Here is an 18,318-nt window from a genome sequence, read left to right on the forward strand (position 1 = left end):
TAAAATAAACCAATAAAGCCAAGTTTAAGTCACTAGAAAGATGATGTAGAGATAATGTCAATGGGTTCTCTGATTCATGAATTTGTTTTTGGGAAATCATAGTTACACATGAATCTGTGCATGTAAGGACATTTTTAATAAAATGTCCCCCTAGCTGATGACACAATATATTAAATATCAAACACATGTGCTCACGCTAAAGAGTACCTTCCTTGTCTTGGAGTTTGGCTTTCACATTGTCGATCGTGTCACTGGAGACCACCTCAAGGGTAATGATTTTTTCACAAAAATCTGCATCTTTGCTCACTAGAGAGAAGCCAGAGAATGTGCGAGTCAGACTAAAAAAGGCCGATAAATACACAGAAGTCACAGTAAAAGCAAACTGAGAAAAACTCTATTGTTAGGATTGTTTGTTGTACTTTTGATCATATATTACTTCCTCATATTTATCGATTATCCAGGTACCTGTAGCCTATCTGCTATACTTTATTCACATAGGATACTTTACATAAAGAGAACATATAAAAGCTCAAATACTACATCAATACACAAGTGTTAGGTGAAACACAATTATACACAGCCCAAAACAAAACACAGCATAGTTGACTACTGCAGTTAGACCAACTTTTAACTCACACTTTTGTGTATTCTCCACAATCAAACAAAAACGATCCTTTAAGAAGTTATCAAATCTGCACTTACGTCGAGACCATTCACCAGCGGTAAGGCAAAACAGGAACTAGATGAGCCCAATCCTGTGCTTCAGAACGGGAAACAAGCTCATCCAGCGTTCGTGTCTGGTCCGCTGATACATCTGCACAGATGAAGGAAGGCTGGTGTTGATTTTAGGCGCTAACATGTTAGCGGTAACGATCGGATATTAGTTACACGTGCATGCGACTGCTCACAAAATGTATCACCACTGTAATAAAACGGGGAATTGAAAAATGAATATGAAAAAGAAAAGATTGCCGTCCCTGGGTGGGCTCGAACCACCAACCTTTCGGTTAACAGCCGAACGCGCTAACCAATTGCGCCACAGAGACAACTGTACGGCGGCTGTACCTCATAAACTAGAAAAAATACTCATTTCTGTACTGTTGTACGGACTGTACATTATACCAGGAAGTGTCAGGGGTCACTTCTTCACGTTAATCAACGATGCACGAGCGCCCCCTTGTGGGCACCTCGGGTTAAGCGAGTTGACTGCACTTAACTTCTCCACCGCTAGGTGGCCAATCATCGATGAAATATAAAATGTGTAACTTCAATTGAAAGAGATAAAAGCATTAGAGACATTAACAGATAGGCACTAACAAGACGCGAAAATGCCTGAGGGTAAACGTTACATATGGCCGAGCGTTAACTTTAAACGGTGAACGTTTTATATCGCACGAGACAAAGCTAACCTGCCACATGTGCGCTGCGTCGAGCTAACGTTATTATACTGTAGTCAGCATTCAACGCTGGCTAACGTTGTATAATTGTCAGTTAGCCTACAATAGTTGACTAGTAAACTTAAATACAGCCCACTGCGTTAAGGGTAACACTAGCAATGGCAGTCTCAGGTGTTCGCGTGGGCTGGTCGGAGCTTAGTTAAACTGAATGAACCACTTAGCGCGAACAAAAAGTACATTTCTAATTAGTTGCACACACTTAAACGAGTAATAATAATTTAGGATAACACTCACTTCTATCTAAAAGCCAGCAAATAATCGCTCACCATCTCTCCGCTGTCGGACTGTCGGACCAATTGAAAAAAGAATGTCAGGAGCCGTGAAGAACATTGATCACGTGTTAGACTGGGAAAGGTGTGGCTCCACCCTCACACACGATATTTAACCTTAACTCATCAAACAAATAGTACGTATGTGTAACATGTCTCTTAATGCCCCCTCAGTCAATGACATCGTCTTTGAATACGATTAGTTACATATCTATAACATGTCAGGATCGCACCCAGCCTGTCAGTGTCAACCTGGTGTGAGCCACGAGATGGCGCTGTGGTACCACCTACCTGTAGAAGACGCTGCACAGCATCAGTCTGTGATGAGATACGATGGAACTTTATTTATCCATTGCTGTGCAGCAGTTGCAGTACAAAGTAGGAAAGAGTGCGAATATAAATAATGCTTCACAAAGATAACAATAAGATGCAGATCCAAAATATATTACAATATATAGAATGCCAAAAAACAGGTCAGCGGTATGGATCATAAATATTTACAGCTTAACAATCAGGAACAATAGGTAGAGCATCAGTAATAATAATTCAAAAACAATTAATGAAATATAACTTGTGAAATAAAAAGGTTTGCATTCATTTTAGCTGTGACCTGTCCAATGACGGACTGTCTACGTATGATTTAATATAATTCTACTGTATCACATATCAAAACTACTTCAATGACTCAATGATTCAATGACAAGAGACAAACATAGAAAGAGTAAAAGCATGACTTTGTTTCCTGCATTCAAATGTCTATACTGGGTCTTACGTCAGCTATCTAAGTTGACATCTTTTGTTTTGCCACTGTGCTTATTTCTTAGGTACAATCTCTTTTTTTGTCTTCAAACATGTGCTTTGTTGGCTTGCTGTCTGACAAATAGTGTAAACGGTCCGCAGCGTCGGCTACAACGAAGAAAAACAACAGGCACTGTGCACTTTCATGATTCCCAGAATTGTACTTCACGCTCCTAGACTACCATCCGTGTTTATAGAAAAGGGCCCCCAGTGGCCTTATGGGTAAGGCACTGCACCTCAAAGCCAGGAATGGGTGGTTTAAGTCTTGTCTGGGGTGCGGAGCAGAGTGGCGGAGCAGACGCGTCCTGGGCCCAAAACCCAGAAGTAAATAGATCCAAACTATCCTCTGCTATGTCAGAATGTTACAGAGACTAATGATGAAACTTCTCACCACGTTGCCTAATTTCACTCTCCACTTTCACTCTTTCACTGTGTGACGCACAGTGACATCAGCATAACTGTAGTAAATAAAGTAAAGGGTCACGTCGGTCATATACTCAATAAGTAAACCGTGGCTGTTTCACTTGTTGGATACGAAGAAAGAAATCATCGGGACTTTACTGAGCTTTACGCATCTTGTTGGCTACAGATGCCCTGTGGTTGGTCAGGTTATTTAGGACACAGCTGTTGGTCAGCATCGACAGTTTGGAGTTCATTTTGTCTTTGCTTCTCTCCCAACAATAATCTCCTCCTCGATCCGCATTTTCCTCTCCTCCTTTATCGTCTTCTTCCTCCTCAACCTCGCTCTCTTCATCACTGCGCTCATCTTTTTCCAGCTGGAGACAGAAGCAGATACAGAGTTTAATGTGTGTGACTGAGCTGAGGATCTACTGTTATCTTGGATGTTAATATAGGACTCCGCATGTCTTTCCACATGAAAGCTGCTATGCAAATATTGCAAATATTAGCCCTATGGTTGATTGCACTGCTGAGTCTCACCTTGCCTTTCAGGAACTTATAAACCATGCGTATGATTAAACCAGCCCAGAAGATGTGAAGAGCCTGCAGCACCATCAGCAGGACGTTGAAAAAGTAGTAGCCGGCAAAAGGTTCAAACTCCTCCATGGACAGCACCAGGGAGGTGTGGATGATTCTGTAAGTAATCAAATCATAAAAGTAACGTTGAAAGAAACGTTTCTGACAGCAGACTTACAAGTCACCCGTGCAGCATGAAGGAGTTAAGTAGTTAAGCATTTCAGCGCTAAACATGGAAAACCAGCTCCAGAGTAAACCTTACTTGCTCGGGAAAATCACCAGTCGAGTCACAAGGAAGGCGACAGCAAACACAACAAACAGTGTGTCACAAGTTTTCCTCCAGCCAGTGCCGTAGTTGAACATCTTGGCAGACTGCAAAAATACAACACCATGATTGAAGCTATATGTAAAGCGAAAGTCAAACATTAGTTAAGCATCAGGCAGAAAGAGTTCATGAGTGAAGACTGGGGATTAGAATAAAGTATTAAGCAAATATGTCTTCAACAAGATCAACATCAGCGTCTGTGCTTAATGTCCTTTCAGTCTATAAAGAGTCTGTAACACGAGCAGACTTACAGGCTACGTACTACATATATGAAGTGTTATCATTATTCGTATGTCTTTATTGTTGTCTTTTTTAATATTCTTTAAATCCTCATGTACAATTCATTGTTTTGTTTAGATGAACAAAAGTCAGCTTGGGCTGCTCAAGTGCTTTTAGCCATCAGGCCTCAGTAACAGGATCTGCCGGCTCAGACTAGATACTTTTGTTCTAAGAACAACCTCGAGCACTGAGCGAACCCCTGACTGCAGTTTACAAAGTTCAGACCGTTTGAAGGGCCACACAGAGGTCTATCTTTGTGAGGTCCCATGTGTCCGTTTAGCTGTGGCCCTAGAGCCTGAATAGATGACAATAGGCTCTTAAGATCCACCAATGTCACATGAAAGCAGCATGACGCTGGGAGAGTATTGGAGAGGACATGTTACCTCGAGCAGGATGTCAGAGGAGTCGTGAAGCAGCATGACCAAGGTGCCGATGCGGATGTAGTTGGCACAGTAGGAGAAACTGAGCAGGAAGATGGTGGCCAAATGGTGGATGACCTGTTCTTTAAAATCCTGGCAAAGCAAACATGTGTAGATTATCTAGTCACTTATTAACCATGTGTGAAGTCAAGGTTCTCATTAAAACAGAAGTGCAAGCCATCAACTGTGAAATATGACCAGGCTGAAGCAAACATAGGGCTAATATTTTATTTTATACCCTCCTCTATAGCTCCTCACCTTCCTCTTGATGTCCACAGGGATCCGAAGGAGCAGAGAGCCATAAAACCCCAACTCCAGCATGTAGTACCAGTAATGAGCTCTCTCCATGGGCTGCGTACAAACATCATTCAACGGTCGATAAAAAGAGATTCGAAGACACTTACTGGTGGCACAAAAATGGAGCCATAGCAGCCAACATTGGTTAGCATACAGAGGAACAAAACTCTAAATATAGATGAGAAATTGCAGTTTGCATCCTTTCAGTTAAGATTTGTATCATCAAGTTTTAAAGCTTTAAAGTCTTTAAGTTCTGGACTTTGGGACAAAACAAGACATTTGGGCTTTTGTGACACTGTAACTGTATTTTCACTTATTTGTGATGTTTATAGACCAAACTATTAGTCTGCAGTGAATGCTACGATGAACGTCAGGCATCGTAGCACTCAACACTTTCATGATTCCCTGATTGTACGTCACACAAATATAGAAGACGATTAACTCAAAAAGGATTAGTGCCAGTGTGATTTGTGCACAATGACTTCCCAGCAGCCCCAGAGGCCTGACGGACGAGACACTGGCCTCCGAAATTGTTGTTTGGCTTAAGTTCCCAGCTGTCTGTGCAGCAGAAGCGTGCTGGGCCCATAAGGTTAATGCATCGAAGCCATCTTCTGCTATAATTGTTGCTATTATAAAGGAACTTATTATCTTGGGGGGGGGTGGTTAATCAAGATAATCTGAAGATTAATTGAGAATGAAAATAAACATCACTTGCAGCCCTAAAATGAAGTTTAACAAATACATTGTGAGGGCTGGGAGTAACTCTAGATGCAGAAAGAGACTGAAATTGCAAACTTGATAGCAATCAGATTAAAATGTCAGGAGGGAACTCTGCCTAAAATATAGAAATAAAACATAACCATGCTTGTTCTTTCCGCCGCATCCATGGCATTCTTTAACTCTTGACTTGTTCTGATATGTTTACCCGTTGGATGAGTAAATTAACTTAAATTAAAGTGAGGCAGAACACTCACAGTTCTCAGTAATATGAACAAGTAAAGAGATTAGTTCACCATATTGTGCTTGTTTTACATTTCCTCTTTAAAACATATTTAATCTGTTTCCTTCAAACTCAGATTACCTTCAACCTACTCTGAGAAGCTGATCATAGTTAACAGATTCCTTATGAAACAAGGCTTTGCTCCACAATGTTTTGATCACGTCTTAATAGTGAAATAGGACACACTAATTATTCATAACAAGTGGCATGGTGTTACTGTAGGTCTTCACCTGAAGTGGATATTGCCTCCAACATTCCCTGCGGTCCCAGAACCATGGGCTCTGTGGAGAAAAGATAAAGATAGTTTTAAAGCCATAAAACGTCAATCTTAAATAGCATAGGTATTGCATTAAAACGTTTTTTAAACTCATGCTCACATCAATCAAACACGCTAGTCCAGCCATGAACGCTGTGAGGTAGAAAAAGAACCTCCAACTGCAAAATAAAACACTTCAGATCATACATTTGGAAAGAAACTTTAAAAAAAGGTGAAATAGTCTGTAGAAGCAAGAAATGTGTCGTGGTTGTGTGCCTGCCACTAGGTCACTGCTGGTGATAGTGTGTGTGTGTGTGTGTGTGTCACCAGGACTTAGTGGGTAATTAAAATCACTTGCGCACCTGTTGCTTAACAGTTGTAGGTTTGTAACTGAAAAGAGGAGTCCCTATTTGCTGTTGACTGCTACCACTCTACAATCAGTCCAGTTTTGCTGCAGTATCTGACAGCATCATGGACGGTAAACCTGTTTTGTTTGTTTGCAATACACAAAAAGAATCACAGATGATCTTTGTTGACATGTTGGACAAACCTCCCTGCGTCAGCCCTCTCTGTTGATAGTCGCTACAACAAAGTCTGCACATTTATCAACATAGCTGGATCTCTTTTTGCAGTGGTAAATCCTGCAAGTCTAGTTCTCAAGGCTTTTCCCCCAGTTGTCTAAGGATTTTTGGTGACGGACGTGTTCTTGAGGGTAGTCATCTGTAAACTGAACAATGATAGGGGCTGTGGCGAGAGAGAGAGAGAGAGAGAGCGAGAGAGAGAGAGAGAGCACTCACGCAGCTTCAGCAAACTTCTTGGTGAGAGACGGCCTGTCCTGGTTCCTGCGAAGTCTGAACCAGGTCTCAATCTGCCTCTGGGTTTTGCCACACAGCGACATCAAACTAACAATTTCACGCTAAAACAACAATAGGAGGAAGAAATGAATGAAAAGGGGAGGGACGGAGAGCTGAAAGCAATCTTGAAAGACACTAAGTATAATGTAATCACAAAGGGGCAGGCATGAAGGAGGAAATGACAAAAGGGGAAAACAGATGGAGGCAGATACATCGTATCGACTTCACTATCTACTAATCTCTGGATGCTGGTGTTACGTTACTTCCCAAGTGTTGTCGTAAAATAAAAAAAGTGTTAGCCGAATAAGTGACGCAAATTAATTATCATCTGCAGGTTTAAAACAAACAGGCCTGCTGGGATTAATTAAATGTGGTTGTGCGAGGCAGTAAAGCCTTTTTATATTCTTTGTTAGTATTTTGTATAAAGATAAAGATAAATAAATGTGAGGAATATCCTGGAAGCACTTCTAGTTTATCTATAAACCAAAAGAGAATAATTAATGTACATAACATCTGTAAATGTAGTGTTTTCCCCCAGGAGAGGTTTTTCCAGGAAGAAGAATGTGTTACCATCACAACAATCTTGTTCCTCTTTGCTTTTCACACAGAACAAGAACCCCAGCAACAAACACGAGGAAGAAAATGCTTGAAATTAGCCTTTTTAGAAATTTAAGAACATCCTTCCTTGATCCTTGATGTCAAAAAACGTGCAACAAATTGAATGCATGAGTACTGAGGCCGTTTCAGACTAACCTGTGTCGGTTGTCTGCTCCTCTGGGTGTAAAACGACTCCAGCTGCGGGGAGGGGGCAGCAGTCACTTGTAATCTATTCTTCACCCCCAAACATCTGCCCATGGGTGGGGCAAAAAACCTGAAGACAACAAAAGACAGTTTACACGAAAGATGATATACCGGGAACACCCCCTGCGGGACAGTCCGGCACCAGCCTGCAATTGTTTAGCCATACTCCCCATACATAATAAGCCTAAAGCAAACACTTTAGGATAACTGACGGCTGTACTGTACGTACAATATATGTGTTAAAGCAGACAACAATGCAGTGTGTGTGCATGGATGTATAGTGTCAACACTAAACTTGACAGATATTTGTGTTTAAGATGAGAATTTTAATCCCGGGGAAGAAATTTAGCATTACAGCACAAAACACAATCCAGAGAAGTGGAAAAATAAATACATATAAGTAGAAAATAAACAAAAATATCAAATATATCAATGCTAGACTGTATCTTTTACGGTACTCTAAACCAGTGTTAAAAATGTGTTGTATAGTGTATATTATATACAGTATAGTAGAATAGTATGTATGCAATATGAATACAACCAAGCACAGTGTGAAAAACAACTAATATAATATACCTCACAGAGTAAATATCTGATATCAGAATACAACAGACTAAAGTAGCATTGTGTAGGAATAACAATGACATTTTAATTGGCTTTTAAAAGCCACTTGATTCCACCGACTCTTCACTCCTGTAAATGTTACAACAGTGAACACTCTGGGGATGCAATCAAGCAATCAAAACCCCTGAAGAATATCTGTGTGTGTGTAAAATGCCTATTGTTATGCACGTCTAACAAGCCCTCTGAAACTACCAATAGTTTCTCTTCAAGTTGATAAATCATTTGATTTTGGAAATAAAGTTCAGTCTGAAAAGCATTAGATGTGATAAAAGCAATTAATGCAAACAAAATCTGGTTTACAGCTATAATAAAAAAATTAAAATCCTCCATTTAGGTCAGAACATTTCTATTTCTCTCTCTTTTTATTCCCTGAAAGCCTTTTTTCCCTGATGATAACAGGGTCTGCTCTATCACCTGCTTTTGGAACCAAGTCAAATTAAAATGGCATAAAAAACTAACTAACTAGATAATTGTGTTTCTTCAAAGAGGGCTGGAGGTGATATTTCAGATCAGGCAGGATAAGTGTTTAATTGTCTTCCCGTGACTCTACGATATCCCCATAACGCCATCCAGATCTTTCCAGAACAAAGAGATCAGTGTTTTACCTCTCAAACACGTAGCGCAGGGCGACAAAGCCCAGCGCGAGGGGCAGAGCTATGAGAAGGTCGCGGGGTCGTGGTCGGTCAGAGTCGGCCAGCTGTTCCACGTCCCTCCAGGTCACACCTGGAGGAAGCCAGTAGTCCTGCCTCCACACGTCCGGCAGCAGGTCCATTCTGCTGCGGGATGGACAGGCAGAAGTGTTGAGGATTAAGTAGAAAACAGAGGTTTCCACATAGTTAAGCCTCAGCCCGACCAAATGTGAGTTCATACAGGTGAACCCAATCTGGGTAGTCCGGTTGGATTTAAGTAAGTAGTGAGTGGAGTGACCTAGTGACCACCAGTGTTTGATTGTGCTTGCTTGCTGGTTTGTGTGTGTGTGTATATATACAGTATGAAAGAGAGAGAGAGAGAGAGAGAGAGAGAGAGAGAGAGAGAGAACAAGGAATGTTGGCAAATAAACGTAAGCTTACAACATATTGTAATATTTGCCAAGCCACAAAACGGCATCAAAATATTGATTCCATTGTTAATAAGTTACAGAAAAGCTATAAACAACACATTAAGTTGAAGATCCTTTTGGGATGTTACTCAGTTTGTCAATAATGCCACAAAACAACCATGCATGTGGTTCAGAAGGCTGTGAAACAAAACAAAAAAAGCCCATAATAGTAGGCTATATCATAAATACTCCAGTAAAGAGCAGCACAAGCATACTGCATAATCCCACAGGGGAAATAAGGAAATGTCCTACATATTGTCTTTGTTGAAAACCAGCTGGAAGTACAGTATCTATTCATTTCCAAGGTGAAACACATCAAGTTGTAGTTGACCTGTTGAAAGAAACGGGCTGCATGTCAGAGACTCACCTGGCCGCAGCTCTATGGAAGTGATGAACTGATCCTGAGGGGATAGAAGAATAAAATACACCTGAAACTGTGAATTTGTTGCAGCCTTGTGTGGCTGGGGATGCGCTTCCGTACCGCTGTATCCCTAACGACTTCACCACAGAGGAGACGAGTCGCTCAGGTGTCAAGTTAGGCACGAGGAAGAGAAGATACTACTAGTTTCAAAATAATAGCCACTGGTAGAGACCGTTGCCGTTTGTAATGATTTAAGGTGAAAAGACGTCTGTTTTTGTCTTCCACGATCTCCCGAAGACACAAAATAAATAGATAAGTGCTGATGCCTTAAACATATTTAATTAGGTACGTCACTGAAGACAAGCTGGTAAAGGTAACTCAGGTGTAGCTTTTATTCTGAAGGCTTCCGGTATTCCGTGTCTGTCTCTAACAGGAGGATGAGGCTGGCTGTGGTGTAGCTTGATGGTTGAGCGGCTAAACACGAGGGGCGTCTCTTTACCACAGCGACTCTTCACACCCCAGTAACTCAGCATGGGCAACAAAGGAAACAATGCAGCAGGTTTTCAGTAACGTCACTTTATAATGTCATAAAAACGACAATGGAGTTAGTCTGTACATGCATTAAGTTAAACAAACATCACAACAGCAGTGATATTATTTAACTTGTGTGAGAAGAAAAAACACATTCTTCCTTCTACAAATGAAAAGTTAAAGTCGTGATAAAATAAAACGCACCTTGTTTCAATTACACCCACTAAAGGCGTTTTGCTGTTACTGCTTCTCTTGGTCTGGTACGAGCAATAATATGTTGTTCTGTAACTGACACTGACTTTATGAGCTATTGTTATGCTGCATTTAAGCATTAAGCATTAATTTGTGATTGCTACTCTTTCATGCTGCTTTTCGGCAGTAAACTTACTCATCTCATTAAATTCTTTTATATTCTACCAGAAGTTGCAACTCAATAATAAACATACAATGCTTGACGCTTCTTTGACAAGAAGTAACAAGTATATCTAATTTCGTTTCCTTGTACTCCATCATAGATTGTGCTCATGACAGACATCTCCTGGGTTACCACTCTCTTGGAAAGCGGCTGTTAACACCCATAGCAATAATCCAGGAGACTTCCAGGACTTCCTAGTTTGAAGGTAAACAGACCTCACCAAGTATGTGCATAGTTCAGCACACTGTACTCTGAATGTACGTGCACGCTGTCTTTGAGGGCTGTGTGTTTACCTGCTGTAACACAAACCCCGATGGCACACCCTTAAAACACACAAACACAGTCACTCGCTTCTCCTGAACCCATGCAGTCACACCCCGGTCCTCACACCAACATGCTCTTCAGCACACAGCTAGTATTGTCGTGGAAGGAGATATAAGCAGGCTGTGCTGACAACACCACTACTGTAATGGCGATGAGCTGTTATTTGATCAGTCAGGACAGCACAGCTGTGTTATGTGTAAGGCATCGGTGTATTATTCAATTCATTAATGTTTACGCAAAGTCTGTGATAAACTGACTGGGAGATGCTGTAACAAAGGGAAATAGAGTCGGGAAGATATTTATTTGCATACTGTGTGCACCTGCCTTTTCTGTGTGTCTAACGTCTGCATGCAAATTATAGTGAGAGTGAGATGTAATCAAATAAGCAGAGCTTACAACACCAGCCATTACGGTAACATTACAGAACAACATTTGACAAATAACTAAATGATAATAGTTATAATAGTATTGCTAGCCATTGTAATATTGATTTACACCTGCGACCAAAGCAATATTGTGGCATGTTGTAAGTGTCACATGTATGTTAATACCGAACAGCGTCCGTCATGCATGTCAGGCCTGAGGTCCTGTTTTTCTGTGATTCAGCTTTATTTGCATATCTGTGATGCGACTGATGGGGACTGAGTGCTTTTGTTGTTTTGTCAACGAAGTCAATTGTCAGGACGCACTGAAGCAAAATCTGTCCTGTTAATTGCTGGAGTAATGAGGCGGGGGTGTTGCACTGTGCATCCAACCATCTGTTGGAGCCTGATGAATTGTAAACTGAAAAGGGCCGTTTTAGTCCAGTTTGGCTGGCTATGCACTGTTTGTGCCAGATAACTTGCCCTTACTTACATGCTCACAATAAAGACGGTAACATGCAGATTTTTAGCAGGTATAATCTTTACCTTGTCTGCCGTCTTAGTTTAGCATATTAGCATTAGTTTAGCATGCTAACCAGTACACGAAGTACAACTGAGGCTGATGGGAATGTATGTAATTATACCAAAGTACTGGAAACATTTATCTTTTGACCTGATGATGGCTCTGGAGGACAAGTCACCAAAGTTACAACAATTTTTCCTGAGGGGGATGTGAATGTCTTGAATGAATGTACTGTGGAAATGGACTATATAATATAGTTCATTATTTAGTCTGTATAATGACTTATGAGTAAGCGATTGTATGCATGTATGCATTTATCTATCATTTCCCTCATATTTTTATTCACAATTCATTTTCTTAAAAGTATTTTTGAATGAGTTTTACCCCCAAACTTCCTCATGTGCTTCTTTAGAAGCACATTTGAACACTCATTGATCCCACGGTTATCAGTGGACTCACACTTGTAGTTCTCAAAGTATCCAAAAGAGGTCACAGCTAATCACAAGTTCCTGAGTGAGAGTGCACACAAACTGAGGCAAAGGCCACGGAGATCTACCACAAGAGATAAGCTGAAAAAGGAAACTGGAGACGCAGTCAGGAAATGCACTTTAAACTCTCTATAACTACAAATGAAACAGTGTTTTTTTTTTGATTAGGAAGGAATACCACTGTAAACCACTGTAAACTCTGAAAACGGAGTCCCATCAATTTGACCTAAATCCCTTACAATATTTTAGTTTTGTGCTTTTGCTATTTCTTTGTGATGACCGACGTAGATGTTTTGAAAAATGCCACAGATTTTCTCTTATGTATGTTTTTCTCATCCAAACACGCAGAGTGCTGAGGGTCCAGTCAGCGTAGGGATATATTTAGTCCTGGGGGGCGATCCTCATAAATTAACTGATTGTGTCTCTTTACGAGCCTCCAAATGATTGTTCAGTTGATTTCATGTGCTCTAAATCTTGCTTGTATTGATTGTAGGGCAGCAGTGAGGACAGTGTTTGCTCAAGTAAAAGTTTGTGTGTGTGTGTGTGTGTGTGTGTGTCTGTTTTTATGTGTGTGTACTGCAAAGTGATGACACTTTATAAAAAGACAGGACAAAAGCTTTTTATTTCATTAAAAACTGAATGCTAATTTCAAGAAACATTAGGAAAATAAGGAAGGAAGTAAGACCATACACAACATAATTGGTTTTGCTAAACAGTCTTTTGGTCATCATTAATGAAACAAAACAACTTTTTAACAAATCCCAAAAATATTAATACTTGTGTTTATTTATAAAGAGAGGACTTTACAGTAAAATATGGGCAGAAACAATATTATAAAACAAGAAGCAAAAGGAGCAGTAAGTATTGAGTACGAAATAGGTTTGAGCTTTTCTCATATTCCTACAGGCACTGTTGAACAGATTTGGCTGGTGCACTGGACTGGGCCTAAAGGCAAAAAGGATTAGAGAAAAGAAATTGGTGTACATGCATTTCATAATCATAACTTTATATGACTCGTATTGAGCCAGCGTAGTGACTCTCTGCACTGAGCCTCATAAGCCTCTTAAGGGATGGTGACAAATAACAAAACCCCAAATAAAATAATTAGTATAAACTGTTATGTATTATAAACAACAGCTTGTATAAGGGGATAAGATTGAAATTCGGGACACATTGAAGAAAATAGAGAGATACAAATAGTAGCTAAAGCTCAATTTCAGGAGGCGATTTCCTCTAATGATAGAGGCTTAGGTTAATTAGAAATCATTATACCTGAGGATCATGTTAGAGGTTGTACAAATGCCTCACAATATCCAACATGGTTCACGTAAAAACAGGTTTCCTGTTCCAGAAAAACTATGACATCTTCTAAATTGTTCGTTCAGCTGCACTTCCAAAAAAGACAGAAAGACTTTTACATTTTAACAGCAAATCAACGTATAAAGGTCTCAATCTTGCTTTAAATCTGCTGCAACAGTGCATATTAGTTCTGTCTAAATGACTTCCATGTCTACCCTGAACTCATTCGATTTCACTTTTATTTAATCAGGACCTCTCTCGCAGCAGCTCTGCTCTCTATTTATAATTCAGCCCTGGGATCTGTAGAAACATTATAGAATTACAAAATGACAGGACAAACAGGAGTTATAACGTAATGCCGTGATACTGATCGTTGTCTTCCTGCAATTTGTCACTCTAGAAGCTGCAGTGTAACAACATACCCACCTAACAGTCTCCAATATGACGTTAATCACTGGGAATTCAAATAGATGCAGGACTTCTGGTGTCTGCTCCTTTTCTCTCTGGATTGAATCCTTGTACAGATACTGTTTAATAGGTTTTTTTGCTGGTATCTTTACAGCTTGCATTACAATACCCCAACCAAACAACAAACATAATGCAGTTTCTTTCTTTTAAGGAGCTGAATCTTTGGAACTAGAAGCTTTTAGCAGGACACCGAACACACATCATCCATCAAAAGTCCCCCAAAAGAACCTTAACATGTCTCCAAATTCATCCCTCTCTTCATCTCCCGATCCCCCCTCATCTTCACACCAGTGCATAATCAAATTGTCCTCTGTCCAGCCCCTCCTTATGATCCGTCCACGATGAGGCTGGTATGCTGCTGTAGGGGTCTAATAAGATGCGGACGCAGCGAACGACGAGAAAGAGCAGCAGCAGCACGAGGAGGCCAACGAAACACAGCGCCGTTCCCTGCTCGGGGTGCCCCGGCATGGGCTGCTGCACCGTTGGGCCCCTGGGGAACCCAGGTGGAGCAGGGGTGGAGAGATCGTAGTCCACAACCCAGTAGTTCGCGTCGCTCATCTTGGAAGTCAGGGAATGTTTTGGAGGTTGAAATCGTTTACTGTACACGTTTTATTTTGCGGTCAGAAGCTACGAGGAACGGCATAACCCTGCAGCTTCAACTTTGTGAGTGAGTGTGATTGCTAAACCCAGAGAGGGATCACATTGTGAAATCTGGCAGATGTCAACAGATCGAACTCAGTGTTTCCCACAAGCCACAGGGCAAAGAAATGGTTCCAGCAGGAAAGAAACACGGGGCAAATCAGTAGTGCAAATGAATAAGCCCTCCGGTTAGCAGAGCAGCACGCTGAGGCATGCTCAGTGAGGTTTAATTAGATTTAACTGTCCCTCTCTCTTTCTTCCACTTGCTTTCAAGAAAAGCTAATGAAAGCAAACAAAAGCTGAGGTCACTACTTCAATTTCAGATCATCTGTACAGTCCTCAGTTCATTTGTCAATATTTCTGATTTCATCCAGTAGCAGCCCTAGAGGGTCACTAATGGGGATTTACAAAGTGAAGTATAAATCTCAGTCGAGTGGCTGAAGATGTTCCATAGATCGATCAAAGTGCTCGCTGGCTGTAAATGATCCGCGTTGTGGTGCTTCAGCAAAGGTTTTCGTATTGAACCCCTTCAAATTGTTTGGCCGCGTTGCAGTGAGTTGTTGATTTACTGAAAGAGCTGCTATTTTTATATCTTGATTCACCAGTAACGTGTTCATTTGAGGATTCACTCCTCAAGATACCTAAGGGGAAAAACAAAGACGAGACGCAACATGAGTGAGTGAGTTTCCAGCATGCAGAGTTTGCTGAATGGAGGGAAAAGTCAGATTGATTCAGGGTGTTCAGAGCTCATAAAGGGCCTTGCAACATGTCAAGGAGTATAGATTGTTACTTTGCAGGGACCCGACGAAGGTGTTTTCAAAGGGGCCCAAACTCAGCATTACCCCAGTCAGCACAGTCTCACTTTAAAGCTGTTATTACACCATGTGCAATCTGCTCATCTTTCTCGTGGGAAAAATAACGGAGACAAGGCAGAAACACTGAACTCCAATACAACATAGTACAAGATAAAAATATCAAACTGATGACGGAAGAGAATGAAGATAACCCTCAGAGAGTTGCATCACTCACAGAAACGCTCCCTGTGGGCTCTTAAATGGGCCGTGGAGTGGAGAGACAGTTCCTGCTGTAGGTGCACTCCCTAGTCAGCAGATTCTATTCCAGGAGGCTTCGTCTCCCTCCTTACCACCCCGCTGATCCTCGCAAAGACATGTTGATAGCTCCCCTGCTCTCTGGATGATGGGACTTAAGGGCCAAGAGCAGAAGCTTTAATAGGGGGCTTGAAGACATAATGAAAGAAACTGCCTGCCTCAGTATCAATTGTCAAATGGCCTGTGGTTACATCAGGCTGGACAGTTCAGGTAAGCTGCATGTATAGAGGGGAAGCTAAATGATCGAGATAGAGAGCTGCAAAGTAGAGCAATGTTTACACAACAGGACAACACATTAGCCAGTGGAAGCCACTCAGAACAAAACTGTTAATTAAACCTGAAAAATAGAAGTTGAACAATGTGATGTTTGATGTTTAACTACTTCTACAACTAATATTTGTTTTCCCCCATGAAAGTCTGCATTACCTTGCTTTTGCACAGACCGTTTTTATAGTTTGATTTTTACAGCTGCCAAAAAACATGAAAGAAAATGATACAAGACTGGATTTTAAAGTTATTGAGTTTTTTCCCTCTGAAATCCTTTTGGGAATGTGCCTCGTCAGAATGTACAGTGAGTTACGCAACACATCGAACATTTTTTGCTACTCACTGCAACTTTACTTGACAGTTTTCTCGATGCTACGTTGGCAGAATATAAAGTAGGGGAGGGTTGCTGAGGAAGTCAAACAAAACACATTTTTGCTTCACAAACTTGTTCTTTTTCACAAGCAAACTCTGCAGATATTTGGCTCCATTAATGATGGGCTTTCAAACGCAGGTTATCCAAGGTCATCCCTGACACAAACACCACAGAGGATGGAAAAACAGCTCTCTTTGAGGAGAAAAACAAATACAGCTTGAAAGAATATAAAAGAATGAGCAACGTCAATTTCATGGCTCATCGATCCTCATTGAGAGACCTGCTTTGGTTCCTAAGCAGCAGATAAATCACACTGTGGGGCCTGACCACGTCTGACTAACACATACAGAAAACATACTTTTAGCTATTCTGGAGTCCAGGTTGAAAGTAAAATGTGGACAAATGTCACAGAATCACAGTTTTACATTTAAAAAACGGCAATGAAAGAGAGAGAAATGTCAAACAGCCAGGCCAGTGAATTCTGAGGACAGAGCACATAACGCAGTAACATATGGTGTCCCTCGTGGCCGTAATACCTCCCATTTGTACCTGTGGATTATGACAGCAGCTTTGAAAATGTCAAGGACTTCTCCAAATAAAAGGGTGAAATGATGTTGTCCAGAGTAAACCCTGAATGTGGGACTGTCACGCTAAACAAAGCCAAATATCTGTAGTTGAAGCAATGAGCTCTCTGTCGTCTGACGTTTCTGATTGAATCGTATCTAGAAATGTCAGATGAATAACTTCATACTTCACAATGCTGTTGACTCCATCTTTTTTTTAATCCCTGCTGGGAGTGATCTCTGATTATATCACCCCAAAGACTTTCTGTAGTTTGATGTGTATTCTTGTGGTGAAAAGCAATAAGATCTCTTGATCACATGAATGAATGAAGAGTCAAAGAACTTTTGTTTAACTGCTGTTAAAAGAGTTTAACAGAAGAGCTTTTATTCATCTTCTTTATAAAGCTTCTATTGCAACCATCTGGAACTTAAAATACTTGTTCTACGTTTATGATGTCCTTATAATGCAGGACAAGACATGAACATCATGCAGTGGGTAGATCGCCTTTATAGTGTGAAGATTTGCTCCAAGAACAGAATTAATTCGTCCTTAATTCAACGAGTACCGTTCTAAATTTTGGTGCCTCACCAATCTATGAATTTAAGCACAGTGGTGTGGCGTAACGTTTAACATTAATATTGCCTGGATCACCCCTGTCTAAATAAGGGATATATGTGAATATCTTTCTTGATTTAAAAACATTGCATTTTAATGAATTGTTCCCAGAAGGGTGAACGTATTTCCAATTTAATGGACATGAAGTTTTAAGTTCCACACTGTCTACAGACAAAAGTTCACACGATGACAAACTGGAGGATGGTAAGATGAGAGAACTTACTTCCCGGCTGTTGTCTCAGGTGAGGACATGTACTGAGAAACACAGAGTGATGATGATGATGATCCTGCAGCAGCAGCAGCCGTTCAGCACTGCAGACAGCTCCGGGCTCGCTCTGACTGCACGCTGAGCTTCAGGTCTGATCTCTGTCACGTCCTGCAGCACCTCCTCTGCTTTACTGGAGCTTTAAGTCCGTGCTGTCTGAGGGATCCGCCCCACCTCGCAGCCCACTTATATGCCTGCCCCTGTACGGACTGCACACATAATCTGTTCGTAGGGATGAGTGAAGCGCCGGGAGCCATGTGTG

General features: G+C 41.0%; 1 protein-coding gene across 3 annotated transcripts; it reads right to left on the minus strand.

Moving 5' to 3' along the window:
- Positions 1 to 2,083: 2,083 nt before the first annotated feature.
- LOC306706154 (ceramide synthase 2-like) lies at positions 2,084 to 9,949 on the minus strand. 3 transcript variants are annotated; one of them, XM_079173080.1, is made up of 11 exons: positions 9,821 to 9,949; positions 8,960 to 9,130; positions 7,683 to 7,800; positions 6,873 to 6,991; positions 6,197 to 6,254; positions 6,050 to 6,100; positions 4,781 to 4,873; positions 4,487 to 4,615; positions 3,762 to 3,871; positions 3,464 to 3,617; positions 2,084 to 3,300 (listed from the first exon to the last, which is right to left on the minus strand). In XM_079173080.1, exons 2-11 carry the CDS (start codon positions 9,124 to 9,126, stop codon positions 3,082 to 3,084), a joined length of 1,218 nt encoding a protein of 405 aa, XP_079029206.1. In that variant the 5' UTR covers positions 9,127 to 9,130; positions 9,821 to 9,949; the 3' UTR covers positions 2,084 to 3,081. The 3 variants fall into 3 exon arrangements, with proteins under 3 accessions (XP_079029206.1, XP_079029207.1, XP_079029205.1); XM_079173081.1 differs by having other exon boundaries at positions 8,960 to 9,127; positions 9,821 to 9,895; XM_079173079.1 differs by lacking the exon at positions 9,821 to 9,949 and having other exon boundaries at positions 8,960 to 9,242.
- Positions 9,950 to 18,318: the final 8,369 nt, after the last annotated feature.

The sequence above is a fragment of the Pholis gunnellus genome (assembly GCF_910591455.1).
Source record: "Pholis gunnellus genome assembly, chromosome: 14".
Lineage (NCBI taxonomy): Eukaryota > Metazoa > Chordata > Actinopteri > Perciformes > Pholidae > Pholis > Pholis gunnellus.

Coding starts and splice junctions, on each gene's coding strand:
- LOC306706154 (XM_079173079.1), bottom strand. CDS start 9,222: ATGAACTCACATTTGGTCGGGCTGAGGCTTAACTATGTGGAAACCTCT. Junction 6,101..6,196: donor GACTAGCGTGTTTGATTGAT/GTGAGCATGAGT, acceptor TTTTCTCCACAG/AGCCCATGGTTCTGGGACCG. Junction 4,874..6,049: donor GGAGGCAATATCCACTTCAG/GTGAAGACCTAC, acceptor GTTTGTACGCAG/CCCATGGAGAGAGCTCATTA.